Source organism: Loxodonta africana, chromosome 2 (genome assembly GCF_030014295.1).
Source record: "Loxodonta africana isolate mLoxAfr1 chromosome 2, mLoxAfr1.hap2, whole genome shotgun sequence".
In the NCBI taxonomy this organism is placed as follows: domain Eukaryota; kingdom Metazoa; phylum Chordata; class Mammalia; order Proboscidea; family Elephantidae; genus Loxodonta; species Loxodonta africana.
In genome coordinates this window covers 13,762,685-13,781,700 of record NC_087343.1, presented here as the reverse complement: position 1 = coordinate 13,781,700, position 19,016 = coordinate 13,762,685, and the positions used below count along the sequence as shown (strand labels likewise).

General features: G+C 39.7%; 1 protein-coding gene across 2 annotated transcripts in view; it reads left to right on the top strand.

The window, feature by feature from the left end:
- CTNND2 (catenin delta 2) overlaps window positions 1-19,016 on the top strand; it is a 769,728-nt gene that overhangs the window by 273,443 nt on the left and 477,269 nt on the right. For both annotated transcript variants that reach the window (XM_064270645.1, XM_064270649.1), the window contains one exon: window positions 2,710-2,965. In XM_064270645.1, coding sequence (XP_064126715.1) covers window positions 2,710-2,965 — 256 coding nt within the window. The remainder of the gene's footprint in view (window positions 1-2,709; window positions 2,966-19,016) is intronic.

The window sequence follows — 19,016 nt, the reverse complement described above, 5'->3', positions numbered from 1 at the left end:
TTAACAAGAATATTTATTTAGCTTTCTTCATTATCTCCTTATCTCTAACACTTTGTCCTCGAAAAATCATTGTATTTTAATATATTAATAATGTAATCTTATATGGAAAGAAATTTCTTTTCTGATATTTGTAACCATTTTCAGCAAGCTTAAATGTTGGTATTTGGATCCCACTGAAGGAAAAAATAAGGAGACGTAGTGGCACAGTGGTTAAAGTGCTCAGCTGCTAACAGAAAGGTTAGTGGTTGGAACCCACCAGCTGCTCCGTGGGAGAAAGATGTGGCAGTCTACTCCTATAAAGATTACAGCCTTAGAAACCCTGTGGGGCAGTTCTAGTTCGTCCTATAGGGTCACTAAGAGTCTGAGTCAACCAGTGGCAGTGGGTAAAGGAAAAAAATGCATTTATATGAAAAATGTCAGGTACATTCATTTTCTCCTTTTGCCCTTGATTCATTGGCTAGCTTATCACAGTTCTTCTAGAAAATGAAATTTTGTTTACCCCTCGGCATCATACTTCCAAGGGCAAGTTTTGTCTGACCTAAATTTTAAACCCTTTTTATTATAATATAAAGTGCATTGTTTATAGGTTTTTAAATGTGTATTTTAATTCAGATGTGTTAACAGTAATATTTTGGAGAATATATATAAACCCTCAAGAAATTACATACAGACATAAAACAGATTCTCTGTGCATTTAATATTTATTACTCTAAAGAAATTTTTTTGAAACTTAATACATTAGGGTAGCTTTCACCATTTCAAAATACTGCTTCTGTTGATACACAGACTTTCCATTTATAAGGTCCTTCTTAACTGTCTTTGTAGTTTTGATCGTGTGACAGTGCCTACATTTCTGATTTTTTCTCAGTATAAGGTAGAGCATTGGAAGTCCATTGGAAAGGAGAAGGGCTGAACTATTAATTAAAAAACCAGTTCTCAGTATTAGAATGTCTTTTTCTGGTTCACTTTGCAACTTCTTATCATCTCAACACAATTTTCTTCACTTCTTTTAACAGTTGTTTTCTCAATGTGGTTTAATTTATTTTGTGTGTGATTTGGCATTTGTCCCCTAATATGAGAGAGTAGAAAATAAGCTTTGTTCTGCCGTTGTCCACAAAGACACACCGAGGAGGTCAGAAGTGTTGGCTGTGATTTATACAGGCAGTCCATTACTTAGGACGGGGCTCTGGTCTGATGACTCCATCGTAAGTAGGTTCTGTTATCAGTAACTTTATAAATTCCATCTTCGTTTGTCTTTGGTGGTTGGAAACATTACATATAAACATCTGAGAATGATAACATCAGCAAATTACACACTACAACATAGTATGTAGTACATATTATTAACAATAAGATGTACAAAAAACCCGAAAACCAGAATCATGAGTGCAATTTATTGTAACTTGAATACATCATAAGTTGGGGACTACCTGTAATTGGAACTCAGTTCCACCTCATAATGGCCATACCTGGACTCTGGGTGTACTCTGTGTATACTCTGTTCCAGAAAGTCCAAAAGTAAACCTGCTGTCTAATACTGACAATAGCTAATAACAATCAGAGTAGTTAATAACTAGGTACATTCTATTGATAAGAAAGATGCTATTTTCATTGTCTATTTTTTTTTTTTTTTTTAATCAACTAAAACCTAGAAGTCAAATAACGTTGAGACCCAGATAAAAATACTGACATAAAATGAACTAAAAAGAACCCTGGAAGAAAAAAAAAAATTGAAATCCATTTGGGAAATGTTCAAACTGATTTGGTAACTGGTGTAAAATCTTCTGAAAATAACTTAGACCCATTGAAAAGACGCAGATACCTTTGGGACAGCAGTCCACTCACTCTTTGTTCTGTGGTGTGGTTGGGTTGATTCTCACTGCTTTCTCCCACACGCCTACCCTTCACTACATTTGTTACTATGACAGCTTTAGTTGAAAAAGAAGCATATAAAAATCTTTGGGGAGATTTCCCAGGGACTGGAGTAGCCAGTGGTTAAGAGCTAGGCTGTTAATCAAAATGTCGGCAATTCCAATCCACCAGAGCTGCTCTTTCTTGGAAACCCTGTGGGACAGTCCTACTGTGTCCTGTAGGGTTGCTATGAGTCGGAATCAATTCAGCTGCCGTGGGTTTGGGTTTTTGGTTTGGAATAGCCCAGCTTTTCATGTTTTAGTGCTAGTTATGGAAATAGGAGCCCACCTCTCCCACTCCCACTCCATGCATACCCCCACCCCTTACTTCTCCTTGTCAGGAAAAGTAAATACAGGCCTAAATGTGTTGTACACCTTTTCATAAAGTTAATGTAGCCTGATCTGAACACTTTCTGAATTTTCTCAAATTGAAAATAAAGAGCTAACAGTTCACCTGGATTTCTTTTGTAAAAAAGCACAGTAATTTTTCTGGGTTTTACCTTGGCACGCAGGTTACATTACGGTTAACACACTGGCTGTTGGTAAGCCATATTCTCCCAGCAGATGTTTTGTTATCCCCTACATCTTCAAGGTTTATTCCTGAAATAGCATGCGAATTTCTGTTTTACTGGATAGCACTGAATGTACCTTGGTTCCAAGATGACTTACTATTATTTTTTTATTCTTTCAAACCCTTGTTCTTTTATGTGTGTAAATTTTTCCCCCTGCCTAGACCTGGTTAACTGTTTCTGTGAGCAGGTCCTCAATTTTTTACTTTGTCCCTACTTTCCTGTCCTAGCCCCATCTTCCCCCGGTGTCGACTCCGTCCCCTTGCAGCGCACAGGCAGCCAGCACGGCCAGCAGAATGCCGCCGCAGCCACCTTCCAGAGAGCCAGCTACGCCGCCGGCCCGGCCGCCAATTACGCCGACCCCTACCGACAGCTGCAGTATTGTTCTTCTGTTGAGTCTCCATACAGCAAATCCGGCCCTGCCCTCCCACCCGAAGGCACCTTGGCCAGGTCCCCGTCCATTGATAGCATTCAGAAAGATCCCAGGTGGGTAAAGGCCTTTTTTCTTTTCCCTTGCCTGATGTCTAAAGCTGGCATTGTTGTGACGTTGTTTTGTTTTTACATTACATTATTACAATCACTGGCTGACTGTTCAAGGGTTGACTTTGCTTGGGTTTTACGATCTGTTGTTTGGTTTGGGATATGAGTATTTACCATGAGTCCCTCCTACCTTCTGTGGTTCAGTAGCAAATAATAAAGATGTTTTTTCCACGAGAAGACCTGCAGGTGTTTGAGATTTTCGCTCTTTGATAAGATCTCAAACAGCTGTCTCTCATGCAGTGGAAACTGAAGAGGGGGAATGGTCCATCTTTGAAGTGGCTACATGTGTTTGACTTCGAACTATTAAGGGGTAGGTATCTTATTGTCTCGGGAGAGGCATGGTTGGTGCCACGTATGTTTCTCCATATCAGGGTATAAAGCGGCTCACCTACCAGCTTATACTAGTCACTGAAGAAAATCCATATTGCCTTCGTTTCTGTAGGTCTGGGAATAAATATTAGGAAGCAGCTGCTTGGGGGTTGACAAAAACCAGAACACAATGTAGTCAAGAAAGTGCTTATTATTGAGGTGTGTTTCTTTTGTGCTTTCGTTTTTAGCAGGGTTAAGGGATTTAGGGACGCACTGCTTGTGAAGCTGGAGTTGAATTCTGTGAAGTTAAGGGATGTTTTATTCATAGCCATTGGATTTATGCTGATAGAGCCCCATGAATATATATCTGCATCTGTGAACATGATGGAGATGTCAGATTCCTAGTTTTATTTTATTTTTTTTTTCTGTTTGTGACAGGCAGGGCCTGTGGTTTGACTCTGGAGGTATACTTAAAATTCATCTTGAGGACAGCACACGAGTGAGCATGTACTCTGTGGAACGGCTTGTATAGCTTCTTCTGCAAAACGAAATCCAGCAAGCATATAAAAAGCAGAATGGGATCATTTTATGGCTCTTTGAGATAGCTTCTTTAGCACAATTCAGACCTGCTTGGAGGGTCTGTGTTAAGTTTTATATTTAGTATAACCGCCATTGTAAAAGTGAATCATAACAAAGGCTCACTTTTAACTACTGGAAATAAGTGTATTTATAATGCACCGCACTCAGGTGATCCAGGTTTTCAATCTCAATAGCTGTCTCTACCGTCTTGGCCATGAAATCGGCCCCAAATCCTTAAGTGTTCTTGGCAAGTATGGATAAAATGTTCTTCAGAAAACACCTCAGCATTCTCTGTTTAGAAACATTTTCCTTGGCATGCTACTGAAAAGGTATTGAAGTAGAATAGTAATAAACTCTTACGAAATACCCACACTGAAAATATCTATGTAAGTGAATTGGCAGTTGCTTGTATTTCACACGGTGTGTTTAAATCAAGAATGAACATGGTTTGTCTCCAACAGAAAGGTTTAAATTTTCAGATTAGGGCAATTTGGCTTCCTAAGAAACTAATTTGATGTTTCTGTAGCTACAGCCTACCTTCTGTGCTTGATTCTGTGCGTTGAATGCATTTTATCTTCTTAAAGGGCCTCCTTTCCATTTTATATCGCTATCACTTTCATAGCTGCCCTCTCTTCTTTCAGTATATTGTCACAGCTCTTACCTTTTCGAGTTATGGATTATGTCGCTTAGAGTTATTGAGTGCCTACTATAAACCAAAAAAAGAGAAGCACCAATAAAAAACGGTACAATGAAAAGGGGACTTTTTTAAAGGTAATGTGAAAAATACTAGCACTAATGGTTGTGTGTGTAAAATTTATATGCAAATCGGTGCTATATGAATTACAAGTTCTGGTTATTTTTCACGAATCTTAGGCGTTGGCCTTAATCTGCGTTCATCTGAACAAAATCACATGACCATTCTAAACTCGGATATTTAGGAAAAAAACTGAAAGTTAACCAGACCTAGAACCGGAACTAGATCGTTGTGGTAGAACGTTCAATGGGACTGATAACCTGGCATCACATAAAACAGATGGAGCATATAACATGCAGCAGTGCCTCTCATGGAGGGTTTTATTCAAATGAACATGCCAAAGTGTTCACATTTAATTGAGAGATATCCCAAGTTTAAAATGTGATCCCCAAATCTAATACTTAACATTTTTGCATTCTCCTCAGAGTAATAAATTTTGGTTCTTCATAAAAGAATCTTGCTAGAACTTACATATTTAATTCCTGGAGTCAAAATTATTCTAGCATTATGACTTGTAATTTAAACTTCAGATTTCTTTTAAGCTTTCATACATGTAATTAAGAGAATTAAAAAGGTTTTATTTATCATTAGCTATCATTAAGTAGCTCTTCACTATTTTATATATGTGTATATACATGTATATAAAAATATGTAAATATATGTGTGTTTGTAGCAGATTACATTTTTCAAAGTACTTTTACTTATATCTTTTATGTAATCTTCCTTTGTGAGAAGAAACTGATGTCATCCTGTATTTAGTTCCTTAAATAAAGGGAAGATGGAGTATTTAAATGGTTTGTTGAAGATCACAGTGCTGATAGTTGGATTAGGATCCACACTTTGAGGACATTACCTCACATATTGGCATATCAACATTTAATTACTTTGCAAAAAAGGAAAAGAAGCATTTACATTTTTTATGATTTTTTTTCTTGAGGATGAGTGAATGGTAGTACTGGTTATATGTGTGCAGGATTTGAGAAGAACAACAGATTATATTTATTTGTAAATTATAAGTAGATCTGGTATTTCTGATAATTGTTTCTTGGGTATATGATCTTTGTTTTCTTTTTAATTTTCTTTTTTCTTTTCTAATATCTACCTTTGGTTAACAGCCGTAGCACTTAACCACTAGGCCACCAGGGTTTCTACCATGTTCATCTTATTAATGACGAGTATCTTTTCTCTGTTAAAGGGTTTTTAATATTATCCAATTGGGAGTTTTTGAGCAAATACTGCATATTGAAATAAGAATTCTAAATCATGTTGAATCAGTCTAAGCCATAGGTGGTGGTTGCTATTGTGTGCTGTCAAATCAATTTTGACACATAGTGACCCTATAGTACGGAGTAGAACTGCCCCATAGGGTTTCCTAGGTTAATCTTTATGGGAAGGTGCTCTGGTGGCTTAATCGTTCAACACTCAGCTGGTAATCAAAAGGTTGGTGGTTCAAACCTGCCAGTGGCTCCGCAGGATTAAAGAACTGGTGATCTGCTCCCATAAAGATTACAGCCTGAGAAGCCCTATAGAGCAGCCAGCTCTGTCTTACAGGGTCACTATGAGTTAGAATCGACTTGATGGCACATACAACACCAACTATGGGGGTAGATCACTGGATCTTTTGTGCAGCAGCTGGTGGATTTGAACCACTGACCTTCTGGCTAGCAGCCGAGCACATAACCATTGCACCACCAGGGCTTGGCATTTTCTTATTGATGCCTGACTCAGTCATACGGATCTTGGCAAAAATTTGGTATTTCTACCTTTCCAACACCTTTGCTCAAAACTGTCCCCATGATGCACTCTAGCAAAAAAGGTACGTGAACCTTTTATCCGAATGGTAAAATCCAGTTTCCTCCTTTTAAGGTCAACAATCACAAGGAAAATGGGCTTTTAGGCACTATATATAAATTTTATTTTAGAAAGCTATTTGCTAGAAACTTTTTATTTTTAATTTATATATTAAAATCTTCCATGAAATGTGCATCTCTTCAGGATTGTTGACATGGATAATACATTTCTGGGTGCCACACCCAAAACTGAGCTCTGTATACAGTTGATTTTTACCATATGTGTAAAATATAAACCTTGAAATTCAGTTATATGAAAGAAGTGTCAGTTACGTTGGGAGTAATTCTTAATTTGCAAAATTTGATTGATGAAAGAACTAGAACCAATCTATCCAGATGTGCTAAACACACTATAAATATTCTTGTCTACAAAACTAGAAAAGTGGTGGCTAAGACATTTACTGACATAATTTAATGTGTAAGTTGTAGCAATAATAGTACCTTTAATTACATTTGATTAGCTTCATATAAGATGTTGAAAATCCCTGATACACATTATCTAAAAAGCAATTTTTCAGTCATGTTAAAACAATAATTATTTACAATAAAACTCTACCTTTGTTTGTTATTCAACCTAACAGAAATTCAGTCAATGGAGCTTTTTTTTTTTTTGATGAAGAAACAGATTTACTTTAGAATTTACTGTTTAAGGTGCTGATCTCAGGATTCAAATTGGCAGCAGCTTTTTAAGTTGGCTCTATCACACTTGTACTCTGTGTAGTTGTTTTGTTTTAAGGTATAATATTTCACTGATAATATAAAAACAAGCTTTAAAGAATCATACATTTCTGCTACATTATATTTGATGCTATGAGATATTACTAGAAATTATCGGATGTTATAATGTTGTCGTTTATTATTGGATGTTATAACGTTGTCGTTGTTAGGTGCAACAACACGTAGCGACCCTATGTACAACACAATGAAACATGGCCCAGCCTTGTGCCATCCTCACAATCATTGCTACATTTGAGCCCATCATTGCACCCACTGTGTCAGTCCATCTCATTGAGGGTCTTCCTCTTTTTTACTGACTCTTTACTTGGCCAAGCATGATGTCCTTCTCCAGGGACTGATTCTTCATGATAACATGTCCAAAGTACGTAAGAAGAAGTCTTGCCACCCTTGCATCTAAGGAGCATTCTGGCTGTAATTCTTCCAGGACAGAGTTGTGTGTTCTTCTGACAGTCCATGGCGTATTCAATGTTCTTCGCCAACACCATAATTTAAAGGCATCAATTCTTCTTCTATCTTCCTTATTCGTTGTCCAGCTGTCACGTGCATATGAAGTGATTGAAAATACCATGGCTTGGGTCAGGCACAATATTAGGCATTTTTAAATAAAATTGCTTATAAACATCTTCTCATCAGGTAAATCTAGGTAAAGAACATGTTCCAAAAGCTGTTTTTCTTTGTTTACCTGCCTGCCAAATATACACATATAGCATACAGTCAGTTGACTGCTCGGATATACTACAAAATGCTTTTCAGAAGTTAAAGATTTGAAACATATTTTTTTCAATCTTAAAGTTTGAAACTTAGTTACTTAATTTACTTCAGTAATGTGGCTGAAGGGTTTGCAATAAAATTGTGAAGATTATTCTTCATAGTCAGTTCTCTTGGGTGAGAAATCCCTAAGGAGTTTGCTTGTAACTTCAAATGCTGAATAAGCATTTATTTAATCGTGGAAATGTCAGAGGGGAAAATGCCTGAATTCCCAACTTAAAGACACTCAATTCAAAGAGCACTTGGAGGTCACTTATTTAGTTAGACTAATCGCAAGCCCAACAGAGGTCTCTTACTGAGTGCCTCTAGCAACAGGCCACTCACTATTTCCTGAAGCGTTCCACCTTATAAAATCATCTGTATTGCTATGAAATCTGTATCCCTTGTAAGTTCATTCCCTGACTTTGTTTCTGATGTTTGAGATCACATAAGAATAAGCCTATCCCTTCTGCAAAGATAGCCTTTGAAGGTAGTTATTATACTTCTCACCAATGCCAGGGCCCTGTTACCCATGCTAGCTGACCTGGTTCTCTGAGCTGACGTTTCTCCGTGCCCTCCTCTGGAAGCCCTGCGGTGGTCAGTTTCTCTCCTAATCCCCTTTTACATGTTGTCAGCAAGTGCAGAAATGAAAAACAAGCATTATCTGGGTTCCTGGTAGATTTTCTTGATAGTGAAATGAGAACAATGTTGATGGTGGTGATGATAGCGCTGGTAAATAAGATTAATTAATATGTTCCATACTCAGTGTTAAGCTTTTCATATTTATTATTTAAACCTTTTCAAATTCCTATGACATGACATTTTTATAATGCCAGTTTTACATATGGGAGCCCTGGTGGTGCAGTTAAGAGCTCAGCTGCTAACTAAAAGGTCGGCAGTTTGAATCCACCAGTTGCCCCTTGGAAATACCATGGGACGGTTCTACTCTGCCCTGTAGAGTCACTATGAGTCAGAATCGACTCGACAGCAATGGGTTATTTTACATGCGTGGAAACTGAGACTCAAAGAACTAGAAAATGAACCAAATCGATCTGACTTCTAATCCTAAATTTCTAACTCTGTGAGTATTGATACCAATATTTACTCTGCCAAGTCTTTTCACATGTGGCTTCTGCAACGCTGTGAGTAAATAATCTTTATCTTGAATTACATATTTTCTTTTTGTCATAAATGAGGAACTTTACATTCACTTTTTGGTGGGCAATTCTATTATTTCTATTATATGATGCTACAAAATTGGTCCTAATTTTGTTATCCAGCATAATTGCTGTAATTCAATGCTCCATGTCACTTGCAAAGAATTTTAAAGGCCCTCAGTGTCCATGAAAAGAACCCTGGTGGTACAACGGTTAAGTGCTCAGCTGCTAACAGAAAGATTGGAGGTTCAAACTCACAGCTCGGTGGGAGAAAGACCTGATGATCTGCTCCTGTAAAGATTACAGCCTAGGAAATCCTATGGGCCAGTTCTACTCTGTCACATGGGATCACTATAAGTCAAAAATTGGCTCTACCGCACCTAACAACAACAGTGTCTGTGTTCATAAACTAGAACTAATGTACATTCTTCATAAAATTGTTGTGAAGATGAATTATGTTAATAGCGTAAGGTCCTCAGGGGGTGCCAGGCGTAGGGGAGGGGTCGTTGTTAGCCGCAGTTACTACCACTGCCACCACTGCTGGGGCACCCATTACTGCTGCCACCAGGAGCACCTGAGCACAGACGTTTCTGCTGAGAAGGGCATGTGGGCATCAGAGGCATGGAAGACATGGGGGAAGGCATCGAGGCTGGGATCTGTTAGAATGAGTGTTGAAAAGAGAAAAAGAGCCCCAGCAGCAGACCCCGGAGGATGCCCTGTTGGGAGGCAAGCAGTGGGAGGGGATCCAGTGAGGCCAGAGCGTGGGTCAGTGGGGAACAGGGAGGAGGCTAACTGGAGGGCCAGTCCTCACACCCAAGAAAGTGAACTGAAAGATAGATGTGGAGGGCTTCACTGCAGAAAGATTTTGGTTTGTTTTACAAAAGCCTACGTTTCAGGAGTCCTTTCATCAGTTTAAAGTAACGTTCATACAATACTGTGCCAGTATTGATTTTCCCACAACCTGAGATATTCATATTTGCCTCCTATCTTTAAAATCACTTGAATGAGGAAACAGTTGCATTTCTAAAATCCGGACGCATTTCTAATACTATACACTCACATCGTTTATACTAAAGTAGGTTCTGGCATAGGGACCTCCGTGACATTATAGGTAAGAATGATCAAAAGTAGGCAGTCATGAATGATGAGTAACTATACCCAGAGTACTAATTTGTTAATTGGCCGTTAGCAGGTACTCCATCTGTTGCAATGGTGAAGATCTTTGTTTTGTTTTTCCCTGGTTTATAGACTTTTCTCTAGGGAATAACCACTCCTTTCCCCTCAGTTCAAACACTTTTGGTAAAATGGACACTACCCCAAGTTTAAAAAAATAACTTGTTGCTGTCAAGTCAATTCCAACTCAGCAATCCTAAAGGACAGAGTAGAATTGCCCCATAGGCTTTCCAGGGAGTGCCTCTTGGATTTGAACTGCTGACCTTCTGGTTAGCAGACATAACTCTTAACCACTGCACCACAAGGGTTTCCACCCCCAGTTTAGAAGGTAGCTCATACCTGTCTCAAGAGCTGACCATAGGGGCTCCCATCCACTAGCCAAGCCTCTGAGTATATAAAGAAGTCGGACACATCCAAGCCCAAGCTCTCTGAAGTGGGCTACGTTCATTGTGGACTTTCCTACAATATTTGGGGGAAAAAGCCACATCCAAGCTTGCTTGAGCCAACACATAGGAGCAGAAATCCACTATATGTCCCTCTCCTCAGTATTGTTCATTGTCCCTAACACACACAGTTACCCTGGAGTTGGCGCCTTGGGTTTGGATTTCTGGCCTACTGGACTGTGAGAGAATGGGCTTCTCTTTGCTGAAGCCATCCACTTGTGGTATTTCTGTTGTGGTGGCACTGGATAACTAGGACAGTTAGCGTTAAACTGGATTTAGACATCCTCATAATGGAAAGAGAGTGGGACCTTACAGGTGAAGTCATTCCTTGCCCCAGTCATTGAGGGATAAAGAAAATCTCTAAGGCAGGACACTGAAGATGGAAAGGAGGAGACTTTGTAGGTGAGGAAAGCAAATCTCTCTCTTCATCTTCATTGTGAAAGGAATGATCAGAATGTTTAAGCACACAGAGTATGAATATTAAAATGGTGCCCCTTGGAAAAAAGCTGGGAACTAAAGAATAAAAATGAACGGACCATCTTTCCCTGGATTCTCATGGAGAGTTAGAGACCTGCAAATCCAGACAGAAAACTCAAAAATCTAAATGCTCTAGTTATTTAAATTCCATGTACTCCCGCTTACTTGCCACTTGATGCTTATTTATTTATTTATTTATTTTGTTGTTGTCGGGAATATACACAGCAAAACATTCACCAATTCAGTAGTGTCTGCATGTACAATTTAGTGACATTGATTATATTCTTCAAGTTCTGCAGCCATTCTCACCCACTTGATACCTTTTAGAGTTCTGGGAAGTGATTTTGAGAGGTCCAGCTTCAAAATAAATGAAAGGAAGATTTGTGGATCCATTTTTAGTGAGATTATTAAACAGCTCATAAACCACAAAAAGCAAACCTGTTGCTGTTGGTCAATTCCAATTCATGACGACCCTATAGGACAGTACTATTGCCCACAGGATTTCCAAGGAGCAGCTGGTGGATTTGAACTGCTCACCTCTTGGTTAGCAGCTGTAGCTCTTAACCACTGCTCCACAAAAAAGCTCATAGTGCTCATTAATTTGGAGGCACTGACATCTACAGAGTTAGCATTTTATAGTAAGAAAACATGTTTTGAACTCAAATTCCATAGCTCATGATGATGTTGGTTCCCACAAGTGAGAGTTCTCACCAGGGAAAGAAAACCCAAAAAGATGAAATTCAGGGTGACAGAGTTGGCTGATTTGTTGAAATATTCCACAAGGGCTCTCTTCTTCAAGGGTAGTCAGGACAATCCTAGACATTATTTTACTAAGAAAAGTAGCATTTTGTTAAATGCAGTGATCCATTTGTATGATGACTGTCAAAAGTAGTGGGTCACTTCTATATCCATCCATCTATCCATGCATCCACCTACCCACCCAACCACCCTTCCGTCATCCATCCATCCATCCATCCATCCATCCATCCATCCATCCATCCATCCATCCATCCATCCATCCATCCATCCATCCATGCATCCATCTCATCTGTTTATTGCCTCTGCACACATGTATCCAAAGACCTACAAAACTTGTGGTGGTTGTTATTGTTAGCTGCCGCCGAATTGGTTCCGACTCATAGTGACCCTATGCACAACAGAACGAAGCACTGCCCGGTCCTGCGCCATCCTCACAGTCGTTACTATGCTTGAGCTCATTGTTGCAGCCACTGTGTCAGTCCACCTCGTTGAGGGTCTTCCCCTTTTTCGCTGACTCTGTACTTTCCCAAGCATGATGTCCTTCTCCAGAGACTGATCCCTCCTGACAACATGTCCAAAGTATGTAAGGCTCAGTCTCGCCATCCTTGCTTCTAAGGAACATTCTTTCAAGACAGATTTATTTGTTCTCTGGCAGTCCATGGTATATTCAATATCCTTCACCAACACCACAATTCGAAGGCGTCAGTTCTTCTTCAGTCTTCCTTATTCATTGTCCAGCTTTCACATGCATATGATGCGATTGAAAACACCATGGCTTGGGTCAGGTGCATCTTAGTCTTCAAGGTGACATCTTTGTTCTTCAACACTATAAAGAGGTCCTTTGCGTTAGATTTACCCAATGCAATGCATCTTTTGATTTCCTGACTGCTGCTTCCATGGCTGTTGATTGTGGATCCAAGTAAAATGAAATCCTTGACACCTTCAATCTTTTCTCTGTTTATCATGATGTTACTCATTTGTCCAGTTATGAGGAGTTTTGTTTTCTTTACGTTGAGGTTCAATCCGTACTAAAGGCTGTGGTCTTTGATCTTCATTAGTAAGTGCTTCAAGTCCTCTTCACTTTCAGCAAGCAAGGTTGTGTCATCTGCATAACGCAGGTTGTTAATGAGTCTCCCTCCAATCCTGATGCCCCGTTCTTCTTCATATAGTCCAGCTTCTCAGATTATTTGTTCAGCATACAGATTAAATAGGTATGGTGAAAGAATACAACCCTGACGTACACCTTTCCTGACTTTAAACCAATTGGTAGCCCCTTGTTCTGTCCGAACAACTGCCTCTTGATCTATGTAAAGGTTCCTCATGAGCACAATTAAGTGTTCTGGAATTCCCATTCTTCGCAGTGTTACCCTAGTTTGTTATGATCCACACAGTCGAATGCCTTTGCATAGTCAATAAAACACAGGTAAACATCCTTCTGGTGTTCTCTGCTTTCAGCCAGGGTCCATCTGACATCAGCAATGATATCCCTGGTTCCATGTCCTCTTCTGAAACCGGCCCGAATTTCTGGCAGTTCCCTGTCGATACACTGCTGCAGCTGTTTTTGAATGATCTTCAGCAAAATTTTGCTTGTGTGTGATATTAATGATATTGTTCTATAATTTCCACATTCGGTTGGATCATCTTTCTTGGTAAATATGGATCTCTTCCAGTCAGTTGGCCAGGAAGCTGTCTTCCATATTTCTTGGCACAGACGAGTGAGCACCTCCAGTGCTGCATCTGTTTGTTGAAACACCTCAGTTAATACTCCATCAATTCCTGGAGCCTTGTTTTTCACCAATGCCTTCAGAGCAGCTTGGACTTCTTCCTTCAGTACCATCGGTTCCTGATCATATGCCACCTCTTGAAATGGTTGAACGTTGACCAATTCTTTTTAGTATAATGACTGTATATTCCTTCCATCTTCTTTTGATGCTTCGTGCATCGTTTAGTATTTTCCCCATAGAATCCTTCACTATTGCAACTTGAGGCTTAAGTTTTTCTTCAGTTCTTTCAGCTTGAGAAACACCAAGCGTATTCAACCCTTTTGGTTTTCCATTTCCAGCTCTTTGCACATGTCCTAATAATACTTCATCTCCTTGAGACGGCCTTTGAAATCTTCTTTTCAGTTCTTTTACTTCATCAATTCTTCCTTTTGCTTTAGCTGCTGGACGTTCGAAAGCAAGTTTCAGAGTCTCCTCCGACATCCATCTTGGTCTTTTCTTTCTTTCCTGTCTTTTCAATGACCTCTTGCTTTCTTCATGGGTGATATCCTTGATGTCATTACACAGCTCGTTTGGTCTTCAGTCACCAGTGTTCAATGCATCAAATCTATTCTTGAGATGGTCTCTAAATTCAGGTGGGATATACTCAAGGTCATAGTTTGGCTCTCGTGGACTTGCTCTGGTTTTCTTCAGTTTCAGCTTGAACTTGCATATGAGCAATCGATGGTCTGTTCCACAGTCGGCCCCTGGCCTTATTCTGACTGATGATATAGAGCTTTTCCATCATCTCTTTCCACAGAGGTAGTCAATTTGATTTCTGTGTGTTCCATCTGGCAAGGGCCATGTGTATAGTCACCGTTTACATTGGTGAAAGAAGGTATTTGCAATGAAGAAGTCGTTGGTCTTGCAAAATTCTATCATTTGATCTCTGGCATTGTTTCTGTCAGCAAGGTCATATTTTCCAACTACCGATCCTTCTTTGTTTCCAACTTTTGCATTAAAATCACCAGTAATTATCAATGCATCTTGATTGCATGTTCAATCAATTTCATACTGCAACAGCTGATAAAAATCTTCTATTTCTTCATCTTTGGCCCTAGTGGTTGGTGCGTAAATTTGAATATTAGTCATATTAACTGGTCTTCCTTGTAGGCATATGGATACTATCCTATCACTGACAGCATTGTACTCCAGGATAGATCTTGAAATGTTCTTTTTGACGATGAATGCAACACCATTCCTCTTCAAGTTGTCATTCCCAGCATAGTAGACTATATGATTGTCCGATTCAAAATGGCCAGTACCAGTCCATTTCAGTTCACTAATGCCTAGGATATCAATGTTTATGCGTTCCATTTCATTTTTGACAGTTTCTAATTTTCCTAGTTTCATACTTCGTACATTCCAGGTTCCAATCATTAATGGATGTTTGCAGGTGTTTCTTCTCATTTTGAGTCATGCCACATCAGCAAATGAAGGTCCCGAAAGCTTTACTCCATCCACATCATTAAAGTCAACTCTACTTTGAGGAGGCAGCTCTTCTCCAGTCATTTTTTGAGTGCCTTCCAACCTGGGGGTTTCATCTTCCAGCACTATATCAGACAGTGTTCCGCTGCTATTCGTAAGGTTTTCACTGGCTAATACTTTTCAGAAGTAGACTGCCAGGTTTTTCTTCCTAGTCTATCTTCATCTGGAAGTTCAGCTGAAACCTGTTGTCCATGGGTGACCCTGCTGGTGTGTAAATACTGGTGGCTTAGCTTCCAGCATCACAGGAACACACAAGCCCCCACAGTATGACAAACCAACATACATGTGGGGGTACAAAACTTGCATAACTACATAGTTATCAATGTGACAAAAGACACACAATAACAAGATACTTATTTTCTTTCTCATATATTTATCCATTTATCTGTTTTATCAGACTCTGCCTTTTTTACTCTTTTTAAAGGCATGGTGAACATTTTGCATTCTTGAAATCTGTTCTGATAGGATATTACAAATGAAACATTTGTAAAATTGTAAAAAAAAAACTCATAAAATCAGACACTTCTTTCCCTTCCACAACTATGAATCAGGCATAGTATCTATGAGGGTATGGAAAAGCACATTTCTGGTTCGTTGGTTGGTTGGCTATGTATTTGATTGGCATCCACATAGGTATACTCAACGATTTGAAATCACATGCTGTTCAAAGTGGTCTGTGCCTCTCACAAAACTTGGTCAGTTCCTAATTAAAAGGACTTCCTTTATTTTTCAACTTATGCCACCGTATCCATGGGAAACCGATTTCATTTTCAGCATATATCAATCCATCCTGACAGCCCTCCTTGTGTATTCCACCACAAGCCATAATCTGAAATCCTCTCTGGTCATTACATGTGTAAACCAGCTTCGATATTTCGCTCAATGTCAGAATTCACTTTTCTTCATCGTCTGACTTTGAATGTTTTAATTGTTGATGAAAATGGAGCTCTTGAAATTTTTGTTGTCTTAAAGGTAGATGGTAGTTGATGGTCAATTTGTAACTAATGGACATTAATTTCCATTGCTTCTTGAGATGTTTTGCAGCTAATGGTGGTCATTAATTTGGAGGTGCGACATCTAAAGAGAGAGCATTAGCATTTTATAATAACAAAAAAATCCTTTGAACAGAAATTCCATTGCTCATGACACAGAACAGTGTGACAAGCTTATTAACTTAAGTTCTTTCACCTACTGAAGATCATGTTCAGCTACCCTGAGTTGCCAAAACAAGTGTGATCTAGCGTTTACTGAATTCTACTGGAAAGAGAAGAAGGAGTAGGAGGAGAATGAAGAAGAGAAAGAGGAGGAAGAGGAAGAATGAGGAGAATTTCTAGTGGGAAATTGAATGGGCAGTCTTCCTACACATACAGAATGCTTTATGTACTAAAATGCATCAAAAACCAAACCAAACCCGTTGCTGTCGAGTTGATTCCGACTCTTAGCGACTGTATAGGACAGAGTAGAATGGCCCATGTGTTTCCAACGAGCGGCTGGTGGATTCAAACTGCCGACCTTTTGGTTAGCAGCCAGGCTCTTAACCACTGCACCACTAGGGCTCCAGAATGCATCCAAGTGTGAGATAAAACACACACCCTCAGTTTTTCATTTCTTTACTCCCTTTTCTAGGGACATTCCAATAACTGCTTTGTTCTTTGAATTGTCTAGTTTTTGAAATTTCATACTAGAGCATGTTCACAAGGCACCAGTTTGGAGGCCTCCATGCGGATGGGCCCGCACACTCAGAAAGCGTGGACTGTGTTGGATAACTGTGCCATTGGCAGCGAAACCCCTGCAGGGAGGGCCTCAGTTGCCCTCTGCTGCTGTGTCCTGAAGAGTGCTAAAACATGACCCTGGGGCAGTCCCCCTGATTTTGAAATGTAGCACAGTGGTTTCCAATGTTTTCGGAATTTAAACACTAGTTACATTTCACAAGAAATGTGTGGTGCCAGCATAGGGTGGCCAGACTTTCTTGAACCTCCAATCACTTTTAATACAAAGTAAAAGCAGACATGAAATAACCTCAGAATATAGGACAATCCTTCTAATTGAATCCAAGAGGCCTTATGAAAAAAAACCACACACACACAGATCAAAGTTGATTTGCAGAGGAATGCTTTGAAACTACTTAGTTTTTTTTTTTTTTTTTTAGAAAGCCATAATGAGGCAGTGACTGCCTCTCTGAATGCTTGGTATTGCGAGTAATGTAGAATTAGCGGGGAGCCCTGGTGGCACAGGGGTTAAAGCACTCAGTTGCTAACCAGAGGTTGGTGGTTGGAACCCACCAGTCACTCTGTGAGAGAAAGACGTGGCCATCTTGGGCAGGTTTACAGCCTTGGAAACCCTATGAAGCTGTTCTACTCAGCTCTGTAGGGTTCCTGCGAGTTGGAGTCCACTCGAGGGCAGTGGATTTGTTCTTTTTTGTTTTAAAGTAGAATTAAGGAGCCCTGGCGGCTCAGTAGTTAAGCACTCAGCTGCTAACCAAAATGTCAGTAGTTCGAATCCACCAGCCACTCCACGAGTATAAGATATGGCAGTCTGCTTCTGTAAATATTTATAGCTTTAGAAACCCTGTGGAGTTTGTTCTATGCTGTTCTTTAGGGTCGCTATGAGTTGGAACAGACGATGGCAATGGGTTTGGTTTTAGTCTTGGTAACATAAAATTAGCCTTTTTTATTCGTACATGTCCTGATGAGTTCGAAAAGGAAATGTTGGCCTTTTTTACTTTGCCTCTGTGTACTGTTTTGAATGTATTTGCTGAGTAAATAGACTAGAATTATAACATTTCTTTTGAATATTTTGAAGTTCTTCAAAGCAGCAATACCGTTCAAAATCATCATCATTTAATATATATATATATATATATATATCATACTCACAGGATGTAGAGTCCTGTGGTTTGAGATATCCAGACTTCAGGATGGTCCCCACTGGCCTCTTGTCCCCTGGTGCTCACATCTTTGTATGGTCCCCACTCATGTAACCCGTAGAATACTGCAGAAGTGACAGGTGGCTTCTGAGACCATTGGAGATGTTGCAGCCCCTCTTCCCCTTGTTTTATGGGCTCATTCACTCTGAGGGAAGCCAGTTCAGCGTCCTAAGGACACTTCAGCAGCCCCACAGAGAAGCCGCATGGTGAGGAACCAACTTGCCAGTGCTGTGAGCGAGCCAGCTTTGTAGCAGTTCTTCCAGCACCAGTCAAGACTAAGGCTTCAGGCATTCCAGCTTAGACGCTAGATAAGGTAGAGCAGAGACAGGCTGTCCCCACTGCTCCTTGTCTTCAATTCCTGTGCAAAGAAACAGTGGTGATTATTCCTTTCGACCACTGAGTTGTCATCTCACCAGTATTATCAACAGTTCCTTCCGAAGTCCTGTGGATCTCCCTCTTAGGGACTGAATTATGTTGTAATCCCAACCCCTAATACCTATGGCATCGTTGTAAGTCTCAATAGACTCGATGTCGGGGGTTTGGTTTTCTTTTTTTATACCTGTGGATGCAATCCTGTTTGGATATAGGATTTTCTTTGTAATGTTAATTAATTAGATCATAGATGTGTAGATTGGGCTCTAAGTCTAATCACTTCTGAGTTATTAAAAGAACCCATTAGACACTGCCACACATACTGGGCAAGACAGAAGCCAGATGAGGATTAAGGACCCAAGGGCCACCCAGGGCTACATAAAGGGAGGAATTGACGCAGCTGAGGCTTTTAAACTACAGAACTGTGAGAAAATAAATTTCTCTTCTTTAAAGCCACCCACTTGT